Raw genomic sequence first — 24,633 nt, forward strand, 5'->3', positions numbered from 1 at the left:
CTAAAACAGCTTGTTTTGGCCAATGCCAACCAACAGCAGGCCAATGCCAACCAGCAGCAGGCCAATGTGGAGCAAAAGCGTATTAACCAACAGTTGCTGCTAGGTCTGGAAAAAGCGGAAGCCACTCCACAAGGAATTGTTGGAAATACAAGCACAGAGCTACCAACAAATATTAGATGCCCTAAAAGAGCAGATATCTTTAGGAGAGAAGGCTGATGTCGAGAGTGGTGCTGGGCCAGTTTTTTGGGTAAGCCAGTTAAAAAAATGACTGTGGATGAAGGTCCTGAGGTGCTTTTGACCACATTTGAAAGAACTGCCTAGAGGGAAAGTTGGCCTAAGGAACAGTGGGCAGGATAAGTGGCCCCGCTATTATCTGGAGAGTCCCAAAAAGCCTATTATGACCTAGAGCCGTCGGAAGCAAGCGACTATGTCCGCCTTAAGGCAAAAATACTGGCACAGCTGGGTGTCGCCCTGGCTGTCTGGGCCCAACAGATGTATAACTGGTCCTATCGAGCAGGAAAACCTCCCAGATCTATGACCTGATATATCTAACAAGGGAGTGGCTACAACCAGAGTTGTTGTCAGGACCGCAAATTGTGGAACGGGTAGTCATCAACCGGTTCCTAAGATCCCGTCTTTTCCATATAAAAGTGGGTGAGCGATGGAGACCCGTCGACAGCCGATAAGCTGGTGGACCTAGTGGAAAGGTACTTGGCTGCCAAGAACTTAAACACTTCCCTTCAGTACTCACAAACTTTCCACCCCAAGACCAGACCATCCCCAGCTGTGGGTAAGAGTGAACCAAGGGATAGGGGTGGAGAGAGCGGGAAAAGGGGAGCTAAGAGTAATAGACAGACTCCAGTCAATGTATGGCGGGAGAGACTGGGAACGCTAGCCCCCCAGGAGGGAGCCAGACATGTTATTTGTTATCGATGCCGGGAAGAAGCACATATTGCTGCAAATTGCCCTGTGGTGGATGAACCAATGCACTGTGACTTGCACTGTGAAAGCTGAGCTAGTGGTTACAGAGACCTCCTGTCTTAAAACAGTGGGGTTAACATGTGTACACGGGGATACTAGGGAGTATCCTGTGACGTCAGTGTCTTTTGAAACTTTCCTAGGTAAACTGTCAGGTAAATCAGGTGGGGTTGGTCCCCAACTTACTATATGATGCCATCATTGGGAGGGATTTTCCCAAATTCCAGGAGCTCTGGGACCACCCACCCCATGCAGTGCTGGTATCCTCAGAGCATGAGGCTACTGAGGAGTCCTCTGATATTTGTGGGGCAGTCCGGGGTTTCCTTTGTCTCTCCTAGGGAAGAACTGGCAACTTCGGGGGAAAGCCAGCAAACCCTGGAATTCCCTGACTTAAAGGTACATAGAGGGAACTTTGTTACAGAGCAAATGAAAGACCCCACACTTTTTAAAGCCCGGGAGAATGCCGTAAAAATTGATGGGAACCTAGTGCACCCAGACGAGAGGGTTGCATTCCCATACTTTATCAATGAAAGCGACCTACTCAATCAGGTGTCACAAGGGGGGGGACCGTTGAACAGCTAGTGGTGTTAGATATGGCCCATGGGCACCTCCTAGGGGGACATCTGGGGGCTGAGAAAACCAGAGAGCAAATAGTCCAGAGGTTTTATTGGCCAGGGGTCGCCAAGGAGGTTGAGATGTTCTGTGCGTCCTGTCCTGTATGTCAGTTGTTTGCCCCAATGCCACATTTTCGTAGCCCTTTGGTTCCCCTCCCCATCATTGAGGTCCCGTTTGAGAGGATTGCCATGGATATAGTTGGCCCATTGTTAAAGTCAGCCAGGGGCCATCAATATATCCTAGTCATAATAGCCTATGCTACTTGATATCGAGCACTGGATCCGAAATACCTCTGCTAAAAACATAGCCCGAGAGCTGTTCAAGTTTTCAGCCGAGTAGGAGTGGCCAAAGAGGTACTTACTAATCAAGGAACCCCGTTTATGTCCCGGGTGACTAAAGAGCTTTGTAAACTCTTAAAGGTGACGCAGCTACACACATCGGAGTATCACCCTCAAACAAAACGCTTAGTAGAACGTTTTAACAAAACTTTAAAACAGATGCTGCGGAAGGTAGTAGATAAAGAAGGGAAAAATTGGGACTGTCTACTCCCCTATTTGATGTTTGCTATCCAAGAGGTACCACAATCCTCAACCGGATTCTCTCCCTTTGAATTATTATATGGGAGGCACCCCAGGGGACTGTTAGACATTGCTAAGGAAACATGGGAAAGTGAAAGTTCCCCTCATAGAAGTGTCATCAAGCATGTAGCGCAAATGCAGGACAGAATTGCTCAGGTAATGCCCTTGGTTAAAGAGCATCTGGCCCACGCAGTTGGCGCAGCAGAGAATTTATAACTGGGATGCCCGAATCCGTACTTTTGCCCCTGGGGATAGAGTTTTGGTACTGTTCCGAGCCAAATGGCAGGGCCCCTATGAGGTAATGGAAAAATGAGTGACGTAAATTATAAGATTAGCCAACTTGGTAGGCGGAAACCAGAGCAAATTTATCATGTAAATTTGTTGAAACCATGGAAAGAAAGGGAAACGTTAACCGTGAGGACCACGGAGCTACCTGCCCGGTCTGACTCTGTAATCCCAGAATTCTGGATACCAGACATCTTGTCAAAGAGTGAACAACAGGAATCCAGAGATTTTGTCCTACAAAATAGGGATATGTTCTCCAACTTGCCTGGATGAATATCCATGGCTACACATGATTATCACCCCTCCAGATGAAAGGGTAAGATTAAAACCCTATCAAATTCCTGAAGCTAGACGAGAGGTAATACATCAAGAAGTTAAAAAAATGCTTGAATTGGGGGTTATAGAGGAGTCCAATAGCGATTGGTCCAGGCCAATTGTGTTAGTTTCCTAACCAGATGGGAGCTGGAGATTCTGCAACTATTACCGTAATCTGAATCAGATCACAAAAATTTTCACCTATCCGCTGCCCCGGATAGACGAGGTAATTGATTGGTTGGGGAATGCTAGATAGATGACCACCTTAGATCTTACCAAAGGATATTGGCAGATCTACCTATCTGAGTCAGCTAAGGAGAAAACTGCTTTTGTGACCCCTGAGAGAGCATTCCAATACCGAAATATGCCCTTCGGACTACAGAATGCAGGCACTGTATCAATGCAATACATACCTCTTTTTAGAGAGATAGCAGCTCTTCCTAAAAAATGGAGCTTGCTTCAGATCTCCTTTTTTAAAAGCATAGCTTTGATAAAATGTCCATTCTACCTAAATTATTATACCTGTTCTCTACCCTTCCCATTCCAGCAAAGACGCTTAAGCGACTGCAAGCTTCAATAATAAATTACATCTGGCGCTGTAAAAGACATTGGCTACCTAAGAATGTTTTATACTCCCTTTGCAGTGAAGGAAGTTTGGGGGTCCCAGACATACTCAAGTTTTGCTTTGCCACGTATGTTCAAAAACTCTCCGCATAGTGAACCCTGCAGTCATTAAACCATTGGACGGAACTTGCAAAACTGTGAATAGCTCCCATCCACCCCAACACCATGCTCTGGAATACCTCATGCCCAATGCCAGAAACCACCATGCTAGCTCAAATTCAGTTCATGAGGCGTATTTGGCCACAATGTAAGCACAAATTTACATTGGCCTTTGTGGCCTTAGTGCTTACTTCTTTTCTATACACTCCAGTAATGCCAAAAAGCACCATTCGCCATATGGCACACTCGTGGCATGAAAACCACAAATCCACATATTCCACTATGGACAGATAATAAACCCTTGTATCCGTAGGCTCCTGCCATTATAAGAGATCCAGCAAAAGTATGAAACTCCTACTATACCTCTCTATAGCTACCTACAGATCAGGTACAATGCCCAGACTTTAACAAAAGATTTGGTTTTCATTGCCCCAACCTCCTTTGAAAGAATATGTATGGGAGGGGGATTGATATCAGGAATTTACAGGATTCTACAAAGTCAGTCTCCCCTATAACGAAACATGGTTATATGCAAAGGGAGAAGGTCTTGGACATGGATCTATGGAAAACTGTATTGCTGCAAGCCCAGAAGAGGTCCCTCTGCACAGTCTTTAAAGGAACTACACAAGATAGTATACCCCACCACGAGAAACTGCTGCTGGAAGTGCAACTATGAGGTGGGTACCCTAAATATATCTTATGGTCATGCCAGAATATCGCACCTTCTTGGCAAATAGTTAATGATTTTTTGGAAGACATGTTGGGATAATAATTACAGTGGACCTACCTGCTTGGGCTATTGGTTTGTGAGGTTTCGAAGCCTAACAAACTTTAATGGCCAATATCTCAACTGCAGCTAGATGCTTCATTGCTAAAAACTGGAAGTCAGCATCGCCCCTGACGCACTAAGTCCTGTTCAATCGTATTAAAGATGTGCAACTCATGGAACAGTTGACAGCCTGGATGTATGATCATTTAGACAAATTTCACATAATCTGTGATCCATGGAAGACATACCTTATTTCCCATTCTCACATTCTTGATGCGTGAATTCAACATATACTGTATGCAAGCAGCAGGGCTGGGTGCCAGTGGAGGGGGATATGGCCTTTCAGTTGGGTTCCAGATCTGGTTTTCTCCCCACTACTTTTCATTTTTCAAAAGCCCCCCCCCCCTAAGGTTTACATCATATCCAATTGAGAAATGTCACATTTTCCAATATACATACAGGTTCACATACCTTTTCCCTGTTACAATAATTGGTGGAGTATGAGGTGTCCGGATGTTGGATAATTGTAGCTTTCAATTGTATTGTAATACCTGTTGTACATAATGTAAATCGGACAAGTTTTTTTCCATAGTGCATTTTCAGATACATTTTTTGGCTGCTTCTGTCCTATAAGAAAATTTCCAATTTCCCCACTATTGATATTGTTTTTTGTGTTGTCTTACCCCTTTCTCTTTTTGTTGATGTTGATGATTTATTTTATTTCAAAAAAAATACGTTTAAACAAAAACCAATGTATGCAGTATCTCTGAACAGACAACACACAACTTGTACCACATCTGGTGCCACTTCTGCCAGCTAAGGCTCCAACAGGCATCAGAGGCTACAATTCACACAAGCTCACCAATATTGGAAAAGAGAAGATTGGAAAAATGTTGCATTGTCTGATGAGTTTTGATCTCTACTGTGAAATTCAAATGGTAGGCTCATTTAGCATCAAAAACATAAAAGCATGGATTTATCTTGCCTTGTTCAGGCAATGTAATGGTTTGGGGGATTTTCTTTACTGGCACACTTTGAGTCATTTAGTCCCAATTAAGCATTTTTTAAATGCCACAGACTACTTTAGTATTGTTGCTTACCTTTTACGTCACCATGTTCTGTTGGCTACTTCCTGCAAGAAAACCCACCATGTCACAAAGCTTAAGTCATCTCTAACTGTTCTTTTGAACATGACAAAGTTTACTGTTTACTCAAATGGCCTCAACAGTCACAAGATCTCAATCCAATAAGAGCATATTTGGAATGTGGTAAAATTGATTGAGATTAGCATCATGGATGTGCAGATGACAAATCTGCAGCAACTGCATGATGCTATCATATCAATATTGATCAAAATCCCTGAGCAATGTTTCTAGCACCTTGTTGAATGTGAAGGAATTACAGGAAGTTCCAGAATTACAGAATGAATGAGTACAACATTTCTAAAGGCAACGTGGGGTCAAACTTGGTACCAAGGGGTACACACTGTAATAAAGTGACTGGTGAATATTTTTATTACTATTATAAACTAAAAAGTATTTTGTGTGGCAGCTGTGCGATATGAAGATGCCTAGGCATAAGCATGAAAATTTCGAGCAGGACTAATCTGACTTAAAAAAAAATTTCAGTTAATTTTAAAACCCATGAATATGACATTGTCACCAAAATTGCTAGGGTAGGAAGGTGTTGGCAGAGCATGTGGGAACAAAAATAAAAATCATGTTTTTTTCTGAAATAAGGAGTATAGACTGTAAAAAATCATTGGAAAAACCTTGTGTGTTGGGGCATACAATTTACATCAACAATAGATTTTTGTTCTAAGTTTTAAAAGATGGACTCAAAACTATTATATTAAATGGATGAACACATCTGCTTCTGCAGTCAGGAAAAACAATAGACCTGATTTATTAAAGCTCTCCAAGACTGGAGGAAATAGGCTATCATGGGTGAATCTGAGTCACCCAACAAACCTGGAATGTATTTCCTAAAATCATTTGCTATATGTCAAATGTTTTCAACCTTAGATCTAGTCTATTTCAGGTTTACCATCACCAAGATTCACTCACGATACTCCATCTTTTCAGTCTTGGAGAGCTTTAATAAATCAGGGTCTGTAGTATCTACACAATAATCCTTTAAATAAAATAGTTGAAATCTGTAAACATACATCTGTATGAATTGCATATTTTTTTATTGACTAATATTAACTACTAAAAAAATGTGCCTCTCCTCCAAATATTGAAACCAGACCCTTCTGCAGACAGGGAGTTTGGCTGTTCAGAAAATGACTAAGGAATAGAAGCCTGGTTGGCCAGAAAAAGGGAGCCAGTGAGCTTGTGTCCCAGTTTTTGTCTATACCACACTATCATGCTCAGAGGGGGAAGCCATGATGAGAGATAAGGTTGCACTCCCATTACTTATCTGTTGCAAGTTATCATATTAAAATCTTAAAGGGTCACCAGATAGAACTCCTATTCTGGGAAATATATAAAAGGTTACTGTTTATGTTTCCAGAAACAGTACAATCATTAATCACATTGCCCAGTAACGTAGGTCAATCACTTATTGCCAATATTATCTTGCCAACTATATGACAGATAAATGTCTGACAATGCATTGCAGTCTGGGTTGCTTACATATGAAGAATTCAGAGGGTTTTTATTGGCAGATGACATCATTTGATGTGTCAGCTTGTTTACATTACTGGTCAGTGGTTATTGTGATTTTTTTTTTTAAGAATAGGTAAATATGTGTTGCATTTTTTTTTTGAATATGCGACTTTAACACTATGTGCTGGTTTCCTAGGTTAAATGGTACTATGTAATATTTTATGTAGTATTCAATATTAGTACTCTCTATACCTTATTTTTCAGGCAAACAAACAACAAGATGTACAGATTTTGGGGACTCCAAAAGTGTTATTTAAATGATTTGTGTACTTTCAAATTTACAATATTACCATCTGCAATGCTATACAATACAATGCATTTTTGGAGTGGAATTTGTAAATAAATTAAGTGTTACATCGAAAGCAACATTGTCAAATTACTTATGACAAAAAATGATTGTGAGTATTGGAATGCTAATCAGCTTGTAAATGTAAATTGACATCCATATCTTTAAAATGTGTTATCCTTTCCCTCTTGTTACTTTTTTTAAACTTTGGAACATCTTTCCACAGTTTCCCTAAGAATCCCTGGCATTTTTACATTATCATTGTTAACTACTTAATTAACTACTAATAATATCTAGACAAAACTACCAAATTTCTAATTTTCTTTGAATCTTATACTTGTTTAACATATTCACAATGGTGAATGTGCAAGGTAAAGTTTTTCTGTATGTGCATTAACAAATAAGAATATATAGCATAAATATTCATAAATAGAATAAATTGTGCAGTAAATACGTTTCCATTTGAAGAACAGATATTGATACATTACATTTCAGTTTATGCTACCTGATTCAGTAAATGTGCAGGTACCCCCCCCTTTCCAAATGTTTGCGTTTTATAAATGAAGTAAATGACTTTCTGCTTTATAAATACCTCCCTTTGTTTTGTCTAGTTGAGTGGCACTTACGATAATAATCTCCATGGGGATGGGAAAACGGATCTTATGCATATATTTTAGATTCAACTCCTTCACAATGATTAGCAGCACTATACTGACCAAAGCAAACACCAAAGATGCCACATTGGTATGTGTCAGTTTTTTACAGATATCTATAAATGTCTGCAAAAGAAAAAAAAACACATAAAATGATTAACAGTAATGTAAAACATTTATCTAATAACCAATTCCTGCTATAGATTAAGTTTTTCTCTGCATGATGTTTTTAGCTGAAAGAATGTTCAATCTCCTTGCAACAGTTTATAATACCATTGCAGCTTCAAACTGTTTTGATGCTTATTAAAGATTGGTGTTGGAATTTGTTCTCAGTCATGTGATCAATAGGTTATCTTTGATATAGTTTATACATGTGAGCTTTTTTAAACTCAGGTCCTGCTGCAGTCTGAAGATGGCAGTGTGCCTTAATATTGTAATTGTCAGATACAAACCAGATTTTTTAAAAAAAAGTTTATTTGCATTTTTTAAAATAATAAAATATTTCAAATGCAGTTTTACATTCAATTCAAATCATTTTACATTTATTAGTCTATAATTACAAAAAAAAACATTTTTTTTACTTTTTAAAATGAAAGCTTTAAAAAATGTATAAACTACATAGCCACATTAGTCAGTTACTGTCAAGTTATCTAAAGCACGCTAACACTTTTCAATTTGGCCATGGTATCTAATTATTAATGATCCCTGGGGAAGAAAGAGACAATGTTAAAGGCTAACTTACATATATAATAGCCAATGGGCCACTGTATGGTGGAACGGTGACTCCAAATATATACTTCAGCACAGAAAGAAGAATCTGCAAGCCAGCAGCTGTCATAAAACCACGGACAAATGATTCAGAGAGATATATAGCAACAAATCCAAACTGTACAAAGCCCAGGGTTATCTAAGAAAGGAAACCAATAAAAAGGCATTACAAATGCATACATTGTTTACACTGAATGATCAGACCATGTGAATCTAAGAAATTTGTATGAAAAATCTTGCTGCTGGTTGAAAAGAAGACATAGGATAAGACCGATGTATGTTGTTTTTGGCATGTGATCGTGATGAGGAATAGATTAGTGTCAACAATGGTTTTATGGCAAATTCTCATTTTTGAAACTATATTGTACTACATGGCATTTAAACCAAGGAAAGCCAGCTTAAAATGAGTCAATATTGGTGGGGAGAGAGTGGATTGGACAAGCCAGGCCCTGCTCTAGAGTGGACTCAATGTAGCCATATTGTCAGTGCTTAAAGGTAAAGCTGTTAGGAGCTAGGATTAGGGATATTTTTGCTAAACTGTGGTGCCGTCACATCACATTATTTTTCCCAATAAATATATTTCTAATAGGGCTTTTGACATGAAAATTACACCAGATGTCAGTAACAACCAACAACCCAAGTAATCTACACACACAAAGATTTCAAAACAAATAAGTCCATAAATTAAGTTATGCATAAAAAAGTGTAATAAAGTTTTGAATTCACTTACTAATTATTAATTCAATAAACACATTAGAAATATATTTACTGAGAAAAACAAATGACTTTGGCCAAGAATAGGAGGCTTCCTTTCATTTCTCTACTTCTTGGTCTAGAAAAAAAGGAAGAGCACTTATTCTTTCATCTACCTAATTATGCTACTGCTGCTTCAATCGCTGACTAAAATCCTTACCTAAAGCTTTAATTTTTGGTTACATAATGCATTCATGGCTGCTAACTGTGGCTAGGCCACTGCCTAACATCCTAAGTCCTTTTATACGTCAAAATTGGCTCTTGTACTTCCTCTGGTCCAAGAATGTTTAACACTGCTGCTAAAACTACAAAAATCACTTTTTTAGAAATGATATGGTTAAATAATAGTGGATTGGCTTTTTGTAAGCCAATCAATTTGTAAAAGAAAAAAAAAATCTACAGTCAAAAAATGTATTCTCAACTGCTCTGTCTCCTGTATAAGTTTAAAGCCCAAAACTATCCTTAAACTTCACTTTACTGTATTTTAAAGCATTTCTATTTCAATCTTAAAGCCATATAACATATCAGTGCCTATTTTTACTTGCTATTTGTTTTGTAATCTATTGAACAGGACTTTTTCAGCAACATTTCCCATTTTTTTTTTACCAATTCCTTAACAGTTTAGCAGCACATTATCAATTTTTTATAGATTTGCTGAAGTTTTAACAAACTGAACTATGATGGACACACTCATCACTAGTGCAGCTAACCTACTTGTATAACAGCTGTTAAACATGCCAATGTGGCTGAAACTTGCATCCGGGCTGCATTCATTGCTTCAGTGTCTGTAACAGTAATATTTGTAGTTTCATTTAACTTCTGAAAATTAGATTCCGGAGCCAGTTGCATGCACACGTTTCCCACAATGATGCTAATGACAGCAAAGGTACCTTTAAAAACAAATGTTTTAAAGAAAGATAAAGTAAAATAATATTATAACTAACTAAAATGTCTTTAATGTGCTGACATATGTCTAAAAAATTGTCAGCAAATTCATACCTGGAACCATTTGTGGAATTCCTCCCAAGAAGAAATAAGTCACAAGGGGAAAAAAGGAAGAATACAGGCCATTCACTGGGGGGAGGTTAGCAAGAAGAGCAAATGCCATACCTGTATAGAGAAAAAAAGCAATATATTTACTTCAAATGTAATTGACTTTGTTTCAATATGCAAATAATGTATTACTAACCTTGTGGTACTTGTATAGTGCCAGCACTCAAGCCACCAAGCACATCTGGAAGTGCATATGCCTTTAGGTTATATTTGGGTACCCATGAGAGTATAGGAAAAAGGCCAAATATCAGAGCTTTTAATTTGGCTGGAGAACAGCTACAAAAGTAAATAAGATACAGTGTTAAAAATATTTTAAATGAATATTTGTTAACATACACATAATTTGTGTACACAAGGTTGTAATTAATAACTAGCCAAGCTAAGCATAAGTCCGTTGCAGTTTATTTCAAGGGTATTCCCAATGTAAAATATGAGGTTGTTACATTTATTGTACATATATTTGTAAAATTTAGGTGGGCAGGTATCATCCACAGGTCAACAAAGTCACAAAAAGTTGTAGAGAGATAGTTCCAAGTCAATTCCAACCTCAGATTAGAGTTCTAGCAATCCACATACTGGAAAACCATCCAATGACAGGAGGCTGCAATGGCAAGCTTGTATCTGTCTTCTACAGAGTGCTTATGTCCATGCAGCCCCCCTTTAAAAAAAAGTGCACAGCTAAAAAAGGCAGAGTGTTTGGCTAATGAGAGTGAGTACCAGTGAGACAGGAGGCAGATATCTCTTAGCCATGCTTGCTCCTTATAGACTGGTTGGCTCCTTCAACATTTAAGTCACAGCAGAGAAAAATGAATGTGATACCAGGGTCACCTTAGCTTCTCCCACAACACTACTACTATCTAAAGGCACAGGTTCTCAATTTCCTCTTCTGGTTTTCAGTTAGTATTCCTGTCTCTCAAGAAATTAGAACAAGTAGTTTGTGTGATGTACAGTAAACAAGTGCTCATGACGTAGAGGTTCAAAATGGAGGAGCTACAAGAAAGAAGTACAGAGGTGAAGAGCATTGATAGTGTCACAAAAGTTACTTGCATTCATCCTCTAGCTGCTACTGCAGGCGGTAGTGGTGGTGGTGGCAGTAGTATTGTATTGTGAATGTCTCACCAGTTCTCAGAAAAAAAGCTGGCAAAAAAGAATCACTTGGTTGCACTTGCATATTCTGGGTCAGATGACAATGATGATGTTCTGAACAAGACATTGGAATAGGGTGAAACTGATGGAGGAGGACTGTGGTAAGGATAAGGAGGCAGGCACTTTGTGTACTGCAATATCAGGAAATATAAACAACATTGAAGCTACAGATACCTCTGACTCCCTCTTAGCCCTGAGAGCTTTATGAACCATGGGTGGTTACTCACACATTATTTTAATTTGTTGTTGGTAGTTATCACCAGGGCATGAATTTTGTGACACAGATTGTACAGAAAGGACCATCTTCACCTCTCCTACAGAGTCATCTTACTTCTTCATCTTATAGTCATCTGTCCTCCATTGGAAAATGTTTGGTCAGGAAACAGAAACATGAACTCGATTACACGAGCCATTTTCTGGCATGCCAAATGAAAGCTCTCCTGACGATGTTAATGGTGGTACAGTCACTGCCATACAAGATGGTGAAAACCAGCCCCATTAAAGAACCTATAGAGTGTACTCAGTCCCGCTGAAAGATACTATGCCTACATTATTTTTAAAACCAGGCTGTCTCTGCAATTTATGAGTTTGCTGAATGTAATGTGTCCACTTTTCTATAAGGTTTAGGGTGTAGCCAGGTCAATGTGATGGCAGATACATGGATCAGTGGTAATTTCATGGGCAGTATACGTCTTTTATGGTCCATTAGCTGAATGTGTGGTGAGTGGAATGGTGCTATCTGTATGGTGGGAACTGCAAAGTATGCAATTAAAAAGCAAAATGTTTTAGACTAGAACCAGAATGCTGAAATGAGCAAGTCTATATATGAAAATTGGTTTGTTTTAATGTCCAACTTTAGATATATGTGCAATACATGGGTAATTATTCATATATTTTCGATTATTCCATAATTCTTCAATACATAATACAGATGGTATATATATATATATATATATATATATATATATATTTATTTATATCTATATATATATTGTAATGAATATAAAAATAACCTAAAACAATTTAATATAAAAGATAGAAATATGAAGAGCATTAGTAACATATTATATTACACATGCATCCTGTCTTATCTGACATTGAATCAGTGTCTCATTTTAGACTTTTAGATTAAGTATTTTAGGAATGAAATTGAGGAATTCTTAAGGTTCAGGATCCCACTATGAGATAATATCACTAGAAGCAGCCACCCAGTGCCATGGTGTCTCACACATGCCCCAGTACTAGCCTACACTGACCCACCCTGTCCTTACAAACTGCATGTGGATGCAAGCAGGGAAGGGAAGGAAGTTGGACCCCAAAGAGATCCAGGTTCTGTGTCAAGGAGTTGATCATCAGGACAAAGGTGCAGTTGGTGCTGAGGCAGTTTGGGTTATTGCTGCTGGAGTCCCCAAACTTTATTGCAATCTGGTTCAATTAAAAAAACAAATAGGCTCTGAAGGCTTTAGAGGACCAGAACCCAGAAATTCTGCAAACTGATACACCAGAGAAAGCCAAGCTGGTGCTCAAGGAATGGTCCAGACTACACTTGAGTGGTGGTTTAGTTTACAGGAGGGCTCCTTCTGAAGACCCTCAAGACAAATTGCAACTGTTCCTTCCTGAGAAGCATCGACCGACACCTTGTCTTGGCAGCTTTGCACAATGACCATGGTCACAGGAAGTGGATAGAACTTTTCAACTGATCCGAGATCGATTCTATTGGCCTTGTATGTTGGCTGAATTAGAGAGTTATTGCCACTCATGTCTGAGGTGAATTCAACAAAAGGTTCTACCATCAAGAGCCGCTCCAACGGCTCACTTGCAGAGTCAAAGTCCTTTGGAGCTGGTGTGCATGGGTTTCCTGTGCTTGGAATCGGACACAAGTGGACAGGGGAACATCCTGGTGGTCACAGATCATTTCACTCATTATGCCCAAGCATTCCTCACAAAAGACCAGAAAGCCTCCACTGTAGCCAAAGTCCTGGTGGGGAAGTACTTTTCTTCATTATGGTCTACCACAGACAATCCAATTGGATCAAGGGAGAGATTTTGAGAGTAAACTGGTCAGAGAGCTAGTGGATATGTTGGGGGTGAAGAAGTCGAGGACTACCCCATATCACTCCCAGGGGGAAGTTCAATCAGAGAGGTTTATTCATACCCTGCTGGACATGCTGGGGACTCTGACAACAGACAAAAAGCAGCATTGGACTCGGTTTGTTTCTGCGCTGGTTCATGCATACAACAGTACCAAGCAAGATGTGATTGGGTATTCTTCTTGTTGCCTGATGTTTGGTAGAGAAGCTAGGCTGGCCATCAACAAAAATCTTGTTGGATGAAACATCTGCTGCCACACAGGAGAATTATGTTAAGCGACTCAGTAAGGATTTGAAAGTGGCTTATGAAAAGGCCCAAGCAGCTTCAGGGAGTCGGGAGTCACAGAACAAGAGGCAATACGGTTTGCAGGTCAGAATTCATGTTCTTAAGCCTGATGACAGAATACTACTAAGAAATTTGAATCAACATGCTCAACAGAAACTTGTAGATCGGTGGAGTTCTCAACCCTACATCGTTTGTGCTCAACTAACTGACCTGTATACCAGATTCGTCCTGAGGGAAAAACAGGACCACTGAAGACGTGGCATGGAATCATCTCTTGCCCTTAAGTAAAGCAGTATGATTCCCCCGACCAGTGGAGAGAATACCTCAGAAACGGGTCCCTGTGACACGATCAAGAATATCTCTTCCAGAATCTGACCAAAGTGAGCCAGAAGAGGAGAATAATGACTGGGAAGAGGAAACTGAAACAGATTGGCAACCTTGCAACTGAAGACAACAATTGTTGTGTTGACAAGCCCTACCCTAGCTCATTGAGGGTGGAGGCACCTGAGTTTGTGCCTCAGGTTACAACTGAATATGTGAGTAGAGACATTTCTCCTGAGTTACATGAGGAGACTGTGATGGGCCCTCTTGCTACAGTGGAAGATCCTCTGCCCCCACCCTCTGAAGTAAGAGTTGAGGTTTCTGACCAAGAACCACTTGGAACTGTAGAACCAAGAGAGAAGAGTCTGATGCGAGCACCTAAAAGATTAACTTATGACCTACCTGGAAGAAGTGGTCCTTTATTGTGACCACTCACAGAAATGTGAAAGCCACAGTGAAGTCCGTGCCTGAAAAATGTCTTTTCTGGTTCTTGGCCTGATACACCTTGGTGGAAGTTTCCTCTGTCTCCACAATGACAATGTCTCTACTGAAACTTGTTATCAAGTCAATTTAGTTCCCTGTAATTTGCTATATTGCTATAGACATTGTTATTTTACTTTGGGGACCAAAGACTCCCAGTGAGGGCAGAGTGCAGTCCCTGTAAGGGAGCAGATGTGTATATGTCCTTTTAAAACTTTAAAGGATAATGCTGTCAGCAATGTCAGTATGTTGTATGAAGACACTGTGCCTAAACCGACCCTAGAGGGCAGCATACAGGGAGAATAATAGAAAGAAGGAACCCATTGCATGTAGAGAGAGGCCTGGGGTAACATTTTTGGAAGGGGACACAGTTTTTTATGGAGAACCAGCCCAGCCTGGGCACATTCATTAAGAGAGCAGCGAGATGGAAGCTATTGATTCAGGTGGCAGAAGCAAGGTGTCTGGTGCATTGGCTGTGAGGCTGAGCGACCCTTCAAAGTGGAACACGTGGCTATGGACCTTTAGATAAGTACTGCCTGTTGTATGAAGAACTTTCTCCCATCTGTTTTTTGACAGCAGTCATCTGCATTCAACAACCTTCATTTACTCATAGAAACCGGAGTGTCAGATCTAATCTTTGGCTGCCTTGGGAACTCAATACTGTTAGTTGTTTGCCTCCTGGTGGCTTTGATTCTTTTTTTTCTCCTTTGCCCTTATCCTCACTTTGACTCATTGGGTCTGATTTATTAAAGCTCTCCAAGGCTGGAGAGAATACACTTTCACCAGTGAAGCTAGGTGATCAAGCAAACCTGGAATGGATTTCTTCAATGTAATTTGCTATTTGCTAGCAAATGCTTTGAATCCTGGACCAGATCCATACCAGGTTTGTTGGATCACCGAGCTTCACGGGTGAAAGTGTATTCTCTCCAGCCTTGGAGAGCTTTAATAAATCAGGGCTACTGCATCATTGGGAAATCCCTGTTTGAAATGAGAGGAATTGCTGTATGTTCATGTCAGAACTGTATTTATCTTCCCCCTTGCTCTTCCCAAGGAGGAGAACTGTTTGACTCATGAGTGCTCCATCCAAGTTTCTGATTCCCACTTAAAGGATAAAGAGCCCCAATGTAATTGGTACTGATTTTTAGTAATCACTGGCCAGTGAGGGGGTATTTTAAGGCAACTGTGTTGGTCAACCTTTTTTTAGTTACCATATTTTCCGGACCATAAGATGCACTCAGGTTTATAGGGGAGGAAAACAAGAAAAAAAAATATTCTGAACCAAATTGTTTAAGGAAATAAAACAATAGCAGAATAATATTTAGCGAGAGAGAGATTGCGCATTGCACAGACACATAGCACATTCCACATGGCACATTCCACATAGCACATTCCACATAGCACGCGGCACATTTCACATAGCACATTGCACGTAGCACATTGCACACAGCACATTTCATGTAGCACACAGCACATTCCACATAGCACAGACACATTGAACATAGCACATTGCACAAAGCACATTACACACAGCACATTGCCCATTGCACACTGCACATAGCACATTGCATGCAGCACATTGCACATAGCATATTGCACGCAGCACATTGCACATTGCACATAGCACATTTCACATAGCACATAGCACTAAAAGACTAAAGTGACAGGAGAGCTACAGTTCACCTGTCATAGGACGTGCTGCACAAGAAAAAAAACTGCTAACCAGCACTGCTCACCTCACAATGCCCTCCTCCTGCTCTCTGTGCCTTCCTCCCCACTCCCCACTGTTACTTCTCACACAGAAACACATCCCAACATGCCTAAACACGTGAGCTGCTGATAAACACAGGAAAGGGGAAAGCAGAGCTCTGTGATGAATAGGTTAAGGTAGGGGTGGACAGCTTTATGTTTTTTGTAATCGGGGCAAGGAAGGCTGCAGAACAGAGGGGATCTTGCTGCAGGGGGGATGCCAGGCTAGATGGAACTGCAGCCGCCTGCTGGGGCCCCCCTTGAAAGTGAAGGAGGGCATTTGGACCATAAGATGCACCCCCTGAAGGTATTCGGACCATAAGACACAATGCAGGCAGGGGAGGCTGCAGAACGGAGGGGGCCATGCTGCAGGTAGATGCCAGGCTAGATGGAACTGCAGCCGCCTGCTTGGGCCCCCCCTTAGAAGTGCGGGAGGGTATTCGGACCATAAGACCTCCCATTTTCCCCCCACTTTTGGGGGAAAAAAGGTGTGTCCTATGGTCCGAAAAATATTGACCATGGAAGAGTATGGTGGTAACAAAAATAAATTCCCTTTTTGTTTAAACTCTGAGTGTGATACACCTGTCACAAATCCCAGGGGGCTTGGGCTCCGAGAAACAGGCATGCACAGGAGGGACTTTCTGTCATTGAAAAAAGAAAGATGGTGATCTCATACATGCACAGAAAGATCGATTTCTTTTTATTTTTTTTTATTTTTACAAATACAGCAGCATGCCTCACGGATCTGTGCAAATAAAGGTGTCTTTTTTTAATTTTTACTTTAGGTCCACTTTATTGAGAAAAGATCCCTGATTGTTGTCCCTGTGCATATTGCCGAAAGGGGGTGGCAGCTGGTCCTCAACGCCCCCTTAACCTCCCTGGTGGTCTAATTATAGTATGGCAGTATTTTTATGTCAAAAACGGGTACATTTTTTTGCATGTAAATTTATTTTACATACTAGGCCTATAATTCTTAGGCATAATTCACCAAAATATGTCCAATATTTAATAAATCTAATAATAAACTTTAAATAAAAAAAAAACAACGATGCATAAAAATACTGAAATCTGTAATATAACTGTACAGTAGCATATATAATATTTATATATAATATAATTATATATACATATCATAATGATCCCTTTGTATTGGATTCAATACAGTTATTTTGTATTGAATTCAATACAAAATAATTTGAATTTCCCGCCATGCCTCCTGCACGCACCAACGTCACTGGGAACTCCTGGGCTGTGCTCTGGAGTTGGTAAATAAATCCTTCAACTCCGACTCCTCAGTTTCTGGTACCCCCAAATCTGACTCTCCAACTCCTTTGTATTTAATATGCTAATATATGTTTTTATCTTGATTGAATGAAGGCAGCATACACGCCATTTATTCACAGAACTACTGGCTAGGAAGCTGACGCTCTACTGTATTGGTCAGTTTAAACAAAAGACAAAAAATGAAAACAATAAGGTTTTATTTATTGTTTTTATCAAGTAGCTATAAAGTAGTAGCATAGCATGCATAAAAATTAAAACAGGAAAAAATAAAAAACAGGAATTTTACCAGTTTAAAAATATGAAACACATTCTTTGGTAGTTTTAAAACAAAAACAAATCTTAACTACATGAACAAAAACAAAAGCTGGAAAACCTAAAACAGTTTATATATTAAAGTTGGAATATAGTTGTAGAGTAGAATAGCTCAATGTAGTGTTGTTCTAAGAAACAGAATTGCTTCTGACAGATCTTCTTTCATAGAAGCTCCTAAATCTGACTTGATTATTTTTAGAGCTGAAAATAGTCTTTCAACACTGACTTAGGTGGGTGGCATTGCTGTTAGGGTTCTAGCCACATCACTAATAATCTCAGGATAAACAAGGATGGCTTCTTCTACAGTCAATTTCGATGAGCGATCATACTTTTCTACTTCTTTTAATTCTTTATAAAACTCCTGCTCGAATCTCTTTATTTGGGCATTTTCTGGTTGTTTATCTTTCACGCATATGCAATGTTGTTTTACTGTTGAAAGTTCCATTTTGTCCAAGTAGGAATCAAAGTCTAATTCTTCATTTGAAGAGGATGATTCTTAGTTATCAGTGCGTAAAGCTTCATCCAGTGCTGGTGTTTCAGGTAGTAATCCCTTCATGCGAACTGCTACATCAAAGAGGGCCTTTTTTGCAGTATCAGTCTGGTCATCGCTCAACAAAATTCGGCTCATTGGATCAACATAAATAGCAGCTAACAAGATTTGATTATCCAGTAAGAGATTCTCTCTTTTCTTCTTTGAAGACACAATGCCATCAGCTATTAACTCTCCACTTTTGTTCAGGCAATATATCAAGCTCTTCCATTTCAAGAAGAATTTACCAGGTGGTAAATCTTCAGATTGCAAACTCTTCGTGACAGTAAAGGGGTTAGAAAGTAGATTTTCCATGGCTTTTACTTGTGTCCACTGGCTTTTAGTTAATAAAACATTTTCATTGTGCAGTTATTCAGTTCAAGCAAACGCTTTACCATCAAATAAGTGCTTCCCCAGCGTGTTGTTTGATCCAAAATGGCTCCTTTTCCTGCACGTCTTTTCAAAATGGCATCAGTTTTAGGGACCCTGGCTGTCCTCAATTTTCCAATTAGAGTAGCTGCATGATAACCATTCAATCCATCTCTTATTGCAAGTTGCAGAGTATGAAGAGCACAATGCATAAAGTATGTTGAATAGCAGTACGCTTAGATGCCTCTAACAACAATGTTATCCAAAATGTCACTATTCTCTTCGCTTTCACTTTTTAAAATTTTTGCAGAACTGTCTTCTTTTAATATCTCTCTGCCACTTTCTTCATTTTCTCAATTGTGCTCAATAGAGATGACCGAGCATGTTTTTATAACTCGATCTCGCAGCAAATTCGGCCATTCTCGCTTACTGAAATTGTAAGCGAGAATGGCCAGTGTAAATTTGCCGAGCTCGAACTAAAATAAAAAAAAAAAGTGTGGGCTGCGCTGATCAATGAATGCAGCGCCGCCAGCCAACCATGCAGCCAATAAGGGAGTACTAGAGGTTTTGAATGGGGATACTTGTCCCCATTTAACCTCAAGTGCCGGGGATCGCAAACAGGATTCCCAGAGCTGCAAGAATGATTGCAGCTCTTAGAATCCACTGCGATCATGGGGCACTGGAGGTTGATTAGTTTATCCATTAAGAGTTCTTCTGCAGTTCCACTGCGATCCCTGGACACTAGAGGTTAATTAAGAATTCATTGGCACATGTAATGTTTCCCATCACTTGATAATGCAAAGTGCTCATAAACAGCAGACTTTATCATGTTTGTTGACAGACCTTTTGCCATTTGGAATGGGGTGCCGCTTTCACTAAAATATAAGCATAAAATATGTTAAACGAACTAGCAAATTCTTTAAAATAAATACAAACATACACATAGTCCTGCACTATTACAAACATACATACATAAAACATGGCACTAAACACACACATAAGCTATAGCCCTGCACTAAACTTAGACATAATTTGTCCTATACAGACAAACATGCACACAATATGCACTATACACAAACATTCATACATTCTTGCACCATACACACAAACATACACATAGCGCGGCAGTTTTATGAAGAAACATGCACACAGCCTTCCATCATAGTACACACAAACAGCCATGTAGTTTAAAAATAAATATGAACACTTACAGTTGAATCCAAAAAGCTGTTCCTCCAAGTTCTTGCAAGCTCTTTTAGCAGACAGAAGAAGTTGAGCAGATGCTGCTGCCTTTATCTTTCTTTACTGATGTTCTGCTGAAGAGGGCAGTGGGAGGCTCCAGGGCTAGAGGGGCCACTTAACTAACTTCCTAATATGAGGTGGTGTGCAAAATGATTTGTGTTTACACTCAAATGAACTTGTTAAACACATTATATCTGAATTAAAATGAAAACACTTTTTGTAATGTACATAATTCCAGATTACAATAATGTGAATGTCAGGTTGTATAATAGCTCAGCTAAACTTGACACTAGTAGAACTACAACTATGCACAGGGCTTTATTCTTGCATCAGAAAAGTACTTAATTATGACTATTGTTTGTGAAATAGGACATTTGAACTTGCTGTTTTTTTATTACAATTTAAATTTAGATTTAGGTTTAGAATTTAAATTTAGAAAGAGTCAGTACATTTTTATTGACTCCGACTCCAGGTACCCAAAATTGTCTCCAACTCCACAGCCCTGCTCCCAGGGAACATCAGTGCACTAAGCGATAGAAAATCGTAAAAAGATGACGCAGCCCAAGGATGGGATCTGATGTGCAGGACGCCGGATGATGCTGATGAGACTAAGTGTTTTTTTTTAATGTTCTTAGCTACCCCGAGTGTGGCTAGGGGTTACAGCTTTCAGCAGGATTTTTTTTACCCTGAGCCACACTCAGGATTACTGCTAATGGGGTTAATTTGCCTTGGACGAGAAAGGCCCCATTACATGTCTTCGGTACCCACTGGGGGGCGGTACTGCCCCGGTTGGGAACCTATGGCCTAGTGGAACTCTTTGTTCAGACAGCATTCTGGTGCCATTCACTTCCTTTTATAGGGAAGGCCATGTGGAAAATGGGGATCATGTGACCAGCAGGTTGTTAAACCCACCACCAGAGGGAGAGCTGGAGCAGAGACATCTTCAGGTGATGTTCACCACAACCAGCAGATGGAGTGTTTCGACAGAATATTCTGATCTTCTGGGGAAAGGGGCAATTCTCATGGAGACACATGACACAGACCAGGAAGTAATCAGCGCATAGGACTGATAAACAGGGCTGCTGCTGGCTGCAGAGGAGTGTGAGATGGGTGATACAGATAAGGGCACAGATCTCCTGGTCTTGAGGGGATCTGTGAGACCGTTATTGTCCAGAGTGATGAGAAAGCCATGTAAATTTCTTCAGATCAAACAGTTATGGATCTCTGTTTACCATAACTGGTAAACAGAGGTGTCCTGCGGCTTCAAAGATGGCTTCCACTACTTTCTCAGCAGCCACAGCATGTGCTCCTCCTGCCTCTTCTGCTACATTCTGGGCGCAGACCTTTGCCACTTGATCTCCTGCAACTATGGAGCTTTCCTAATCTCTAGAGCCTGCTCAGGGACATGAACATGCAGCAGCCTTCACATGCTCTGCACTAGTACAGAGAGATTCACCTGCCACTAAATGGAAGACTGCAGACAGCAGGTCCCCCGAGGCTTTTTGAGCTACTCTCTTCACTGAAGTCTCATCAGGGATGTAAGCAGCATTCAGCTCTCCCTGAAGCTCTAACTCTATACAGGGATGGCCATTATAAAGTAGCCACGTTTGAGACACAGCCTCCTTGCTTCCACCCAAAATACAGATTGTCTACTGGGGGTCCTCAGCTAACCTCAGGAAAATGATAAAGACCCATTCAGTCCAAGCAGTCCCTCTTGGAATCTAGACAAACTAGCAGTTACTTGGTTTGCTGATTTACTAGAAAGGGAGCTTTATAAAGCCAGGCCTAAAATTACAGCAAATTTAAAACAGGACTTCCAACCCATAGGCCAGCGACTAGACCTCATAGAACAAAAAATGGATTAAACCAAAACCACCAAACACCAGCGCTATCACATCTTTAGATGACCACCTGGGAATAGCCCAACACAAAATTGAAGACCTGGAGAAAAGAGCTAGAAGGGATAACTTCCACATTGGAGACCTCCCGGAGTACAATAAGGACCTGGACATCACGGTGAAAGGTTTTATAAAGGGGTTACTTCTGGCTCTTAACAATTTGCACCTAAAATTTCACAGAATACACATGGCACTGGAAAGTCCCAGAGCAGACGCAGCACCCAGGGCTGTGATTGTTAAACTACACGCCTATCAAACTAAAAAAAGCCTTCATGAAAGTGTCTGATATGTCAATAGATAGGCACCTCATACAAATCTTTGTGGATGTATCGCCTCTCATGATCCAAAAACCACTACATCAATTGCAAGAGCATTAAATATCGCTGGGCCTATCCATTTAAATTATGCTTCCAGTTTCAAAATAAATATCATAAATATCATCATTTTTTTTTACATTCTCTGAAAGTTAATTACTGCTTAAAGAACTAGGAATAATCTCAACTGATCCTTCACATCAGTCTTCAGTAAATGGCACTGCAGCTCCACTATCTTCTTTCTGGACTCAAGCATCCAACTGCCCTAGAAGGAAGAACTCCTGAAAGATGCTAACTATGCCAATTCTTCAGTCTTGTCAAGACATTTTCTTTTGTCTCCAATACTTGCCTTGCAGTGTGTTAAGATATTTTAAATTTAAGCTGCATTTAATTTTATTGTTATTGCTAAAATGATTATTATAGTTCAGTTTTTGAAGGGGATACTTTCTCAGAAACTTTGCTTTGTAATTTTTGTTTTTTCACTTTTTGCCTCAGATATCTGTTATTTATGTCTAAATGTTTGCCATCAGGGGTCTCATATGCTTCTACAGGGTTCTCACCCTTTGAATTATTGTATGGACGCCACCCCAAGGACTATTGGATGTGGCAAAGGAGACATGGGAGAGTGAGTGAAGTAGAGCATATTGCTGACATGCAAAACCCTCCTGCTCCTGGTGACTAAGTGTTGGTCTTAGTGCCTACTGTTAAAAGTAAGTTTCTGGAGGAGGAGTGGTCTGCCTATGGCCAGAAGTAGACACGAGTGACGAGAGCATTCTCGGGCCAAACTATTGTGGGAGATCTCATCACTGGACGACTTTTGCCATGCCAGATGGGTAGCAAGGAAGCGTGGAAGACCGGAGGCACCTGGTGGATTGAATTCAAAACTCCTAGGAGAGACCTAGATGACTTTTTCGAGGCGTCGGCAGTCAGTCAGCAACCTTGAGGTCTTCCCAGATGGGGCCTGATGAGGTCTCGGCTCCAAAACTTTCTCCTGTCATGGACTCGGTGAGTTCTGAGTGCTCACAGGTGGATACAGAATCTGAGACACCAGAAAGACACCCAGTGGACAACAACACCCACCAGGTATTTCAATGTTATTTTTCTGTTTGCCTCAGGAAGGCGGATGTGGAAAATATGTTTACCCGCCTACCGAAGACCCATAAGTAATATATGGCCAATCTGCGGGCTGATTTGGCAGGTTTGCTACCTCATCTGCAGTGGCTTCTTTAATTCAACATATGTAGGATACAATCAGTGCACAGGCCAATGATATTGAGGATCAACATAGGTGTAGCAATGTGTGTATTAAAGTCCTACCATTGTTGAGTTAAATGAATGAGTTAAAAAGGAAATTGACAAGACAATGGTTTACTTGATTTTGATGGAGCTACACTCACCTTTTATCCAACTGTATCTCATAAAACCCTGGCAAGGCATTTTGGCCTATGGCCTTTGACCAAAATATTACAAATAAAGTGGGGCTACCCATTTCACATTATGGTCAGTCACCATGGGAAGGTCCATACCATATTCAACCCATTCGGATTTTGCACCTTTCTCTGAGGCTCTCCACATTGAAGTGCCACAACTGATTGCTTGGTGTGATCCACCAATACTTGACTGGCCCCTTACAAACACCTACCCAATGGCCATGTGTTACTCCAGATAAAAGATATTGTCAATCTGAATGCCCATACACTGCTTCTACCTAATCTACCAGTTGCCTGGATGGAAAATGTTTCTGTTACCTTCCTTCGAAACAATGTTATACCACATTTTCCTTCCAGCCTGGATGTGTATCACACTACGAAGTATCTATTCTTCTCCACCCACATGAATGAGAAGTTCACAAAGGGAACTTTGCTTAAAGTGCTAAGATTGTTCTTTCTACTGACATAGAACTTGCAGGCCTGGTGATTTTTCCACCATACTGAAGAATTACAGCGGTTGCAGCTGTCCAATATGGGACTCCCCACACTGATTGATGTTTTTCACCTGAAATCTGGACACTCCTTCTTTTAAAGGGTTTCCTAATGTAATCAAGATAAGTTGAGGGCACCTTGTGCTCAGGGTATATGTTTGGTTACTGAAGCTCTGATGGAGAATATCCCAATCCAGCACTTTGTTCTATTATCTGCTCTTCTCAATCGACAGCATGTTCCTACTGGTTG

The 24,633-nt window shown here is 40.3% G+C and overlaps 1 protein-coding gene across 1 annotated transcript in view; it reads right to left on the minus strand.

The window, feature by feature from the left end:
• Window positions 1-24,633, minus strand: part of SLC26A9 (solute carrier family 26 member 9) — a 170,390-nt gene that overhangs the window by 67,925 nt on the left and 77,832 nt on the right. The window contains exons 4-8 of the mRNA XM_072424482.1: window positions 10,582-10,721; window positions 10,392-10,502; window positions 10,107-10,282; window positions 8,614-8,778; window positions 7,845-7,997 (exon numbers count right to left, since the gene is read on the minus strand). Of these exons, the coding sequence (XP_072280583.1) occupies window positions 7,845-7,997; window positions 8,614-8,778; window positions 10,107-10,282; window positions 10,392-10,502; window positions 10,582-10,721 (745 nt within the window). The remainder of the gene's footprint in view (window positions 1-7,844; window positions 7,998-8,613; window positions 8,779-10,106; window positions 10,283-10,391; window positions 10,503-10,581; window positions 10,722-24,633) is intronic.

The sequence above is a fragment of the Pyxicephalus adspersus genome, chromosome 1, assembly GCF_032062135.1.
Source record: "Pyxicephalus adspersus chromosome 1, UCB_Pads_2.0, whole genome shotgun sequence".
NCBI classification, from domain to species: Eukaryota; Metazoa; Chordata; class Amphibia; order Anura; family Pyxicephalidae; genus Pyxicephalus; species Pyxicephalus adspersus.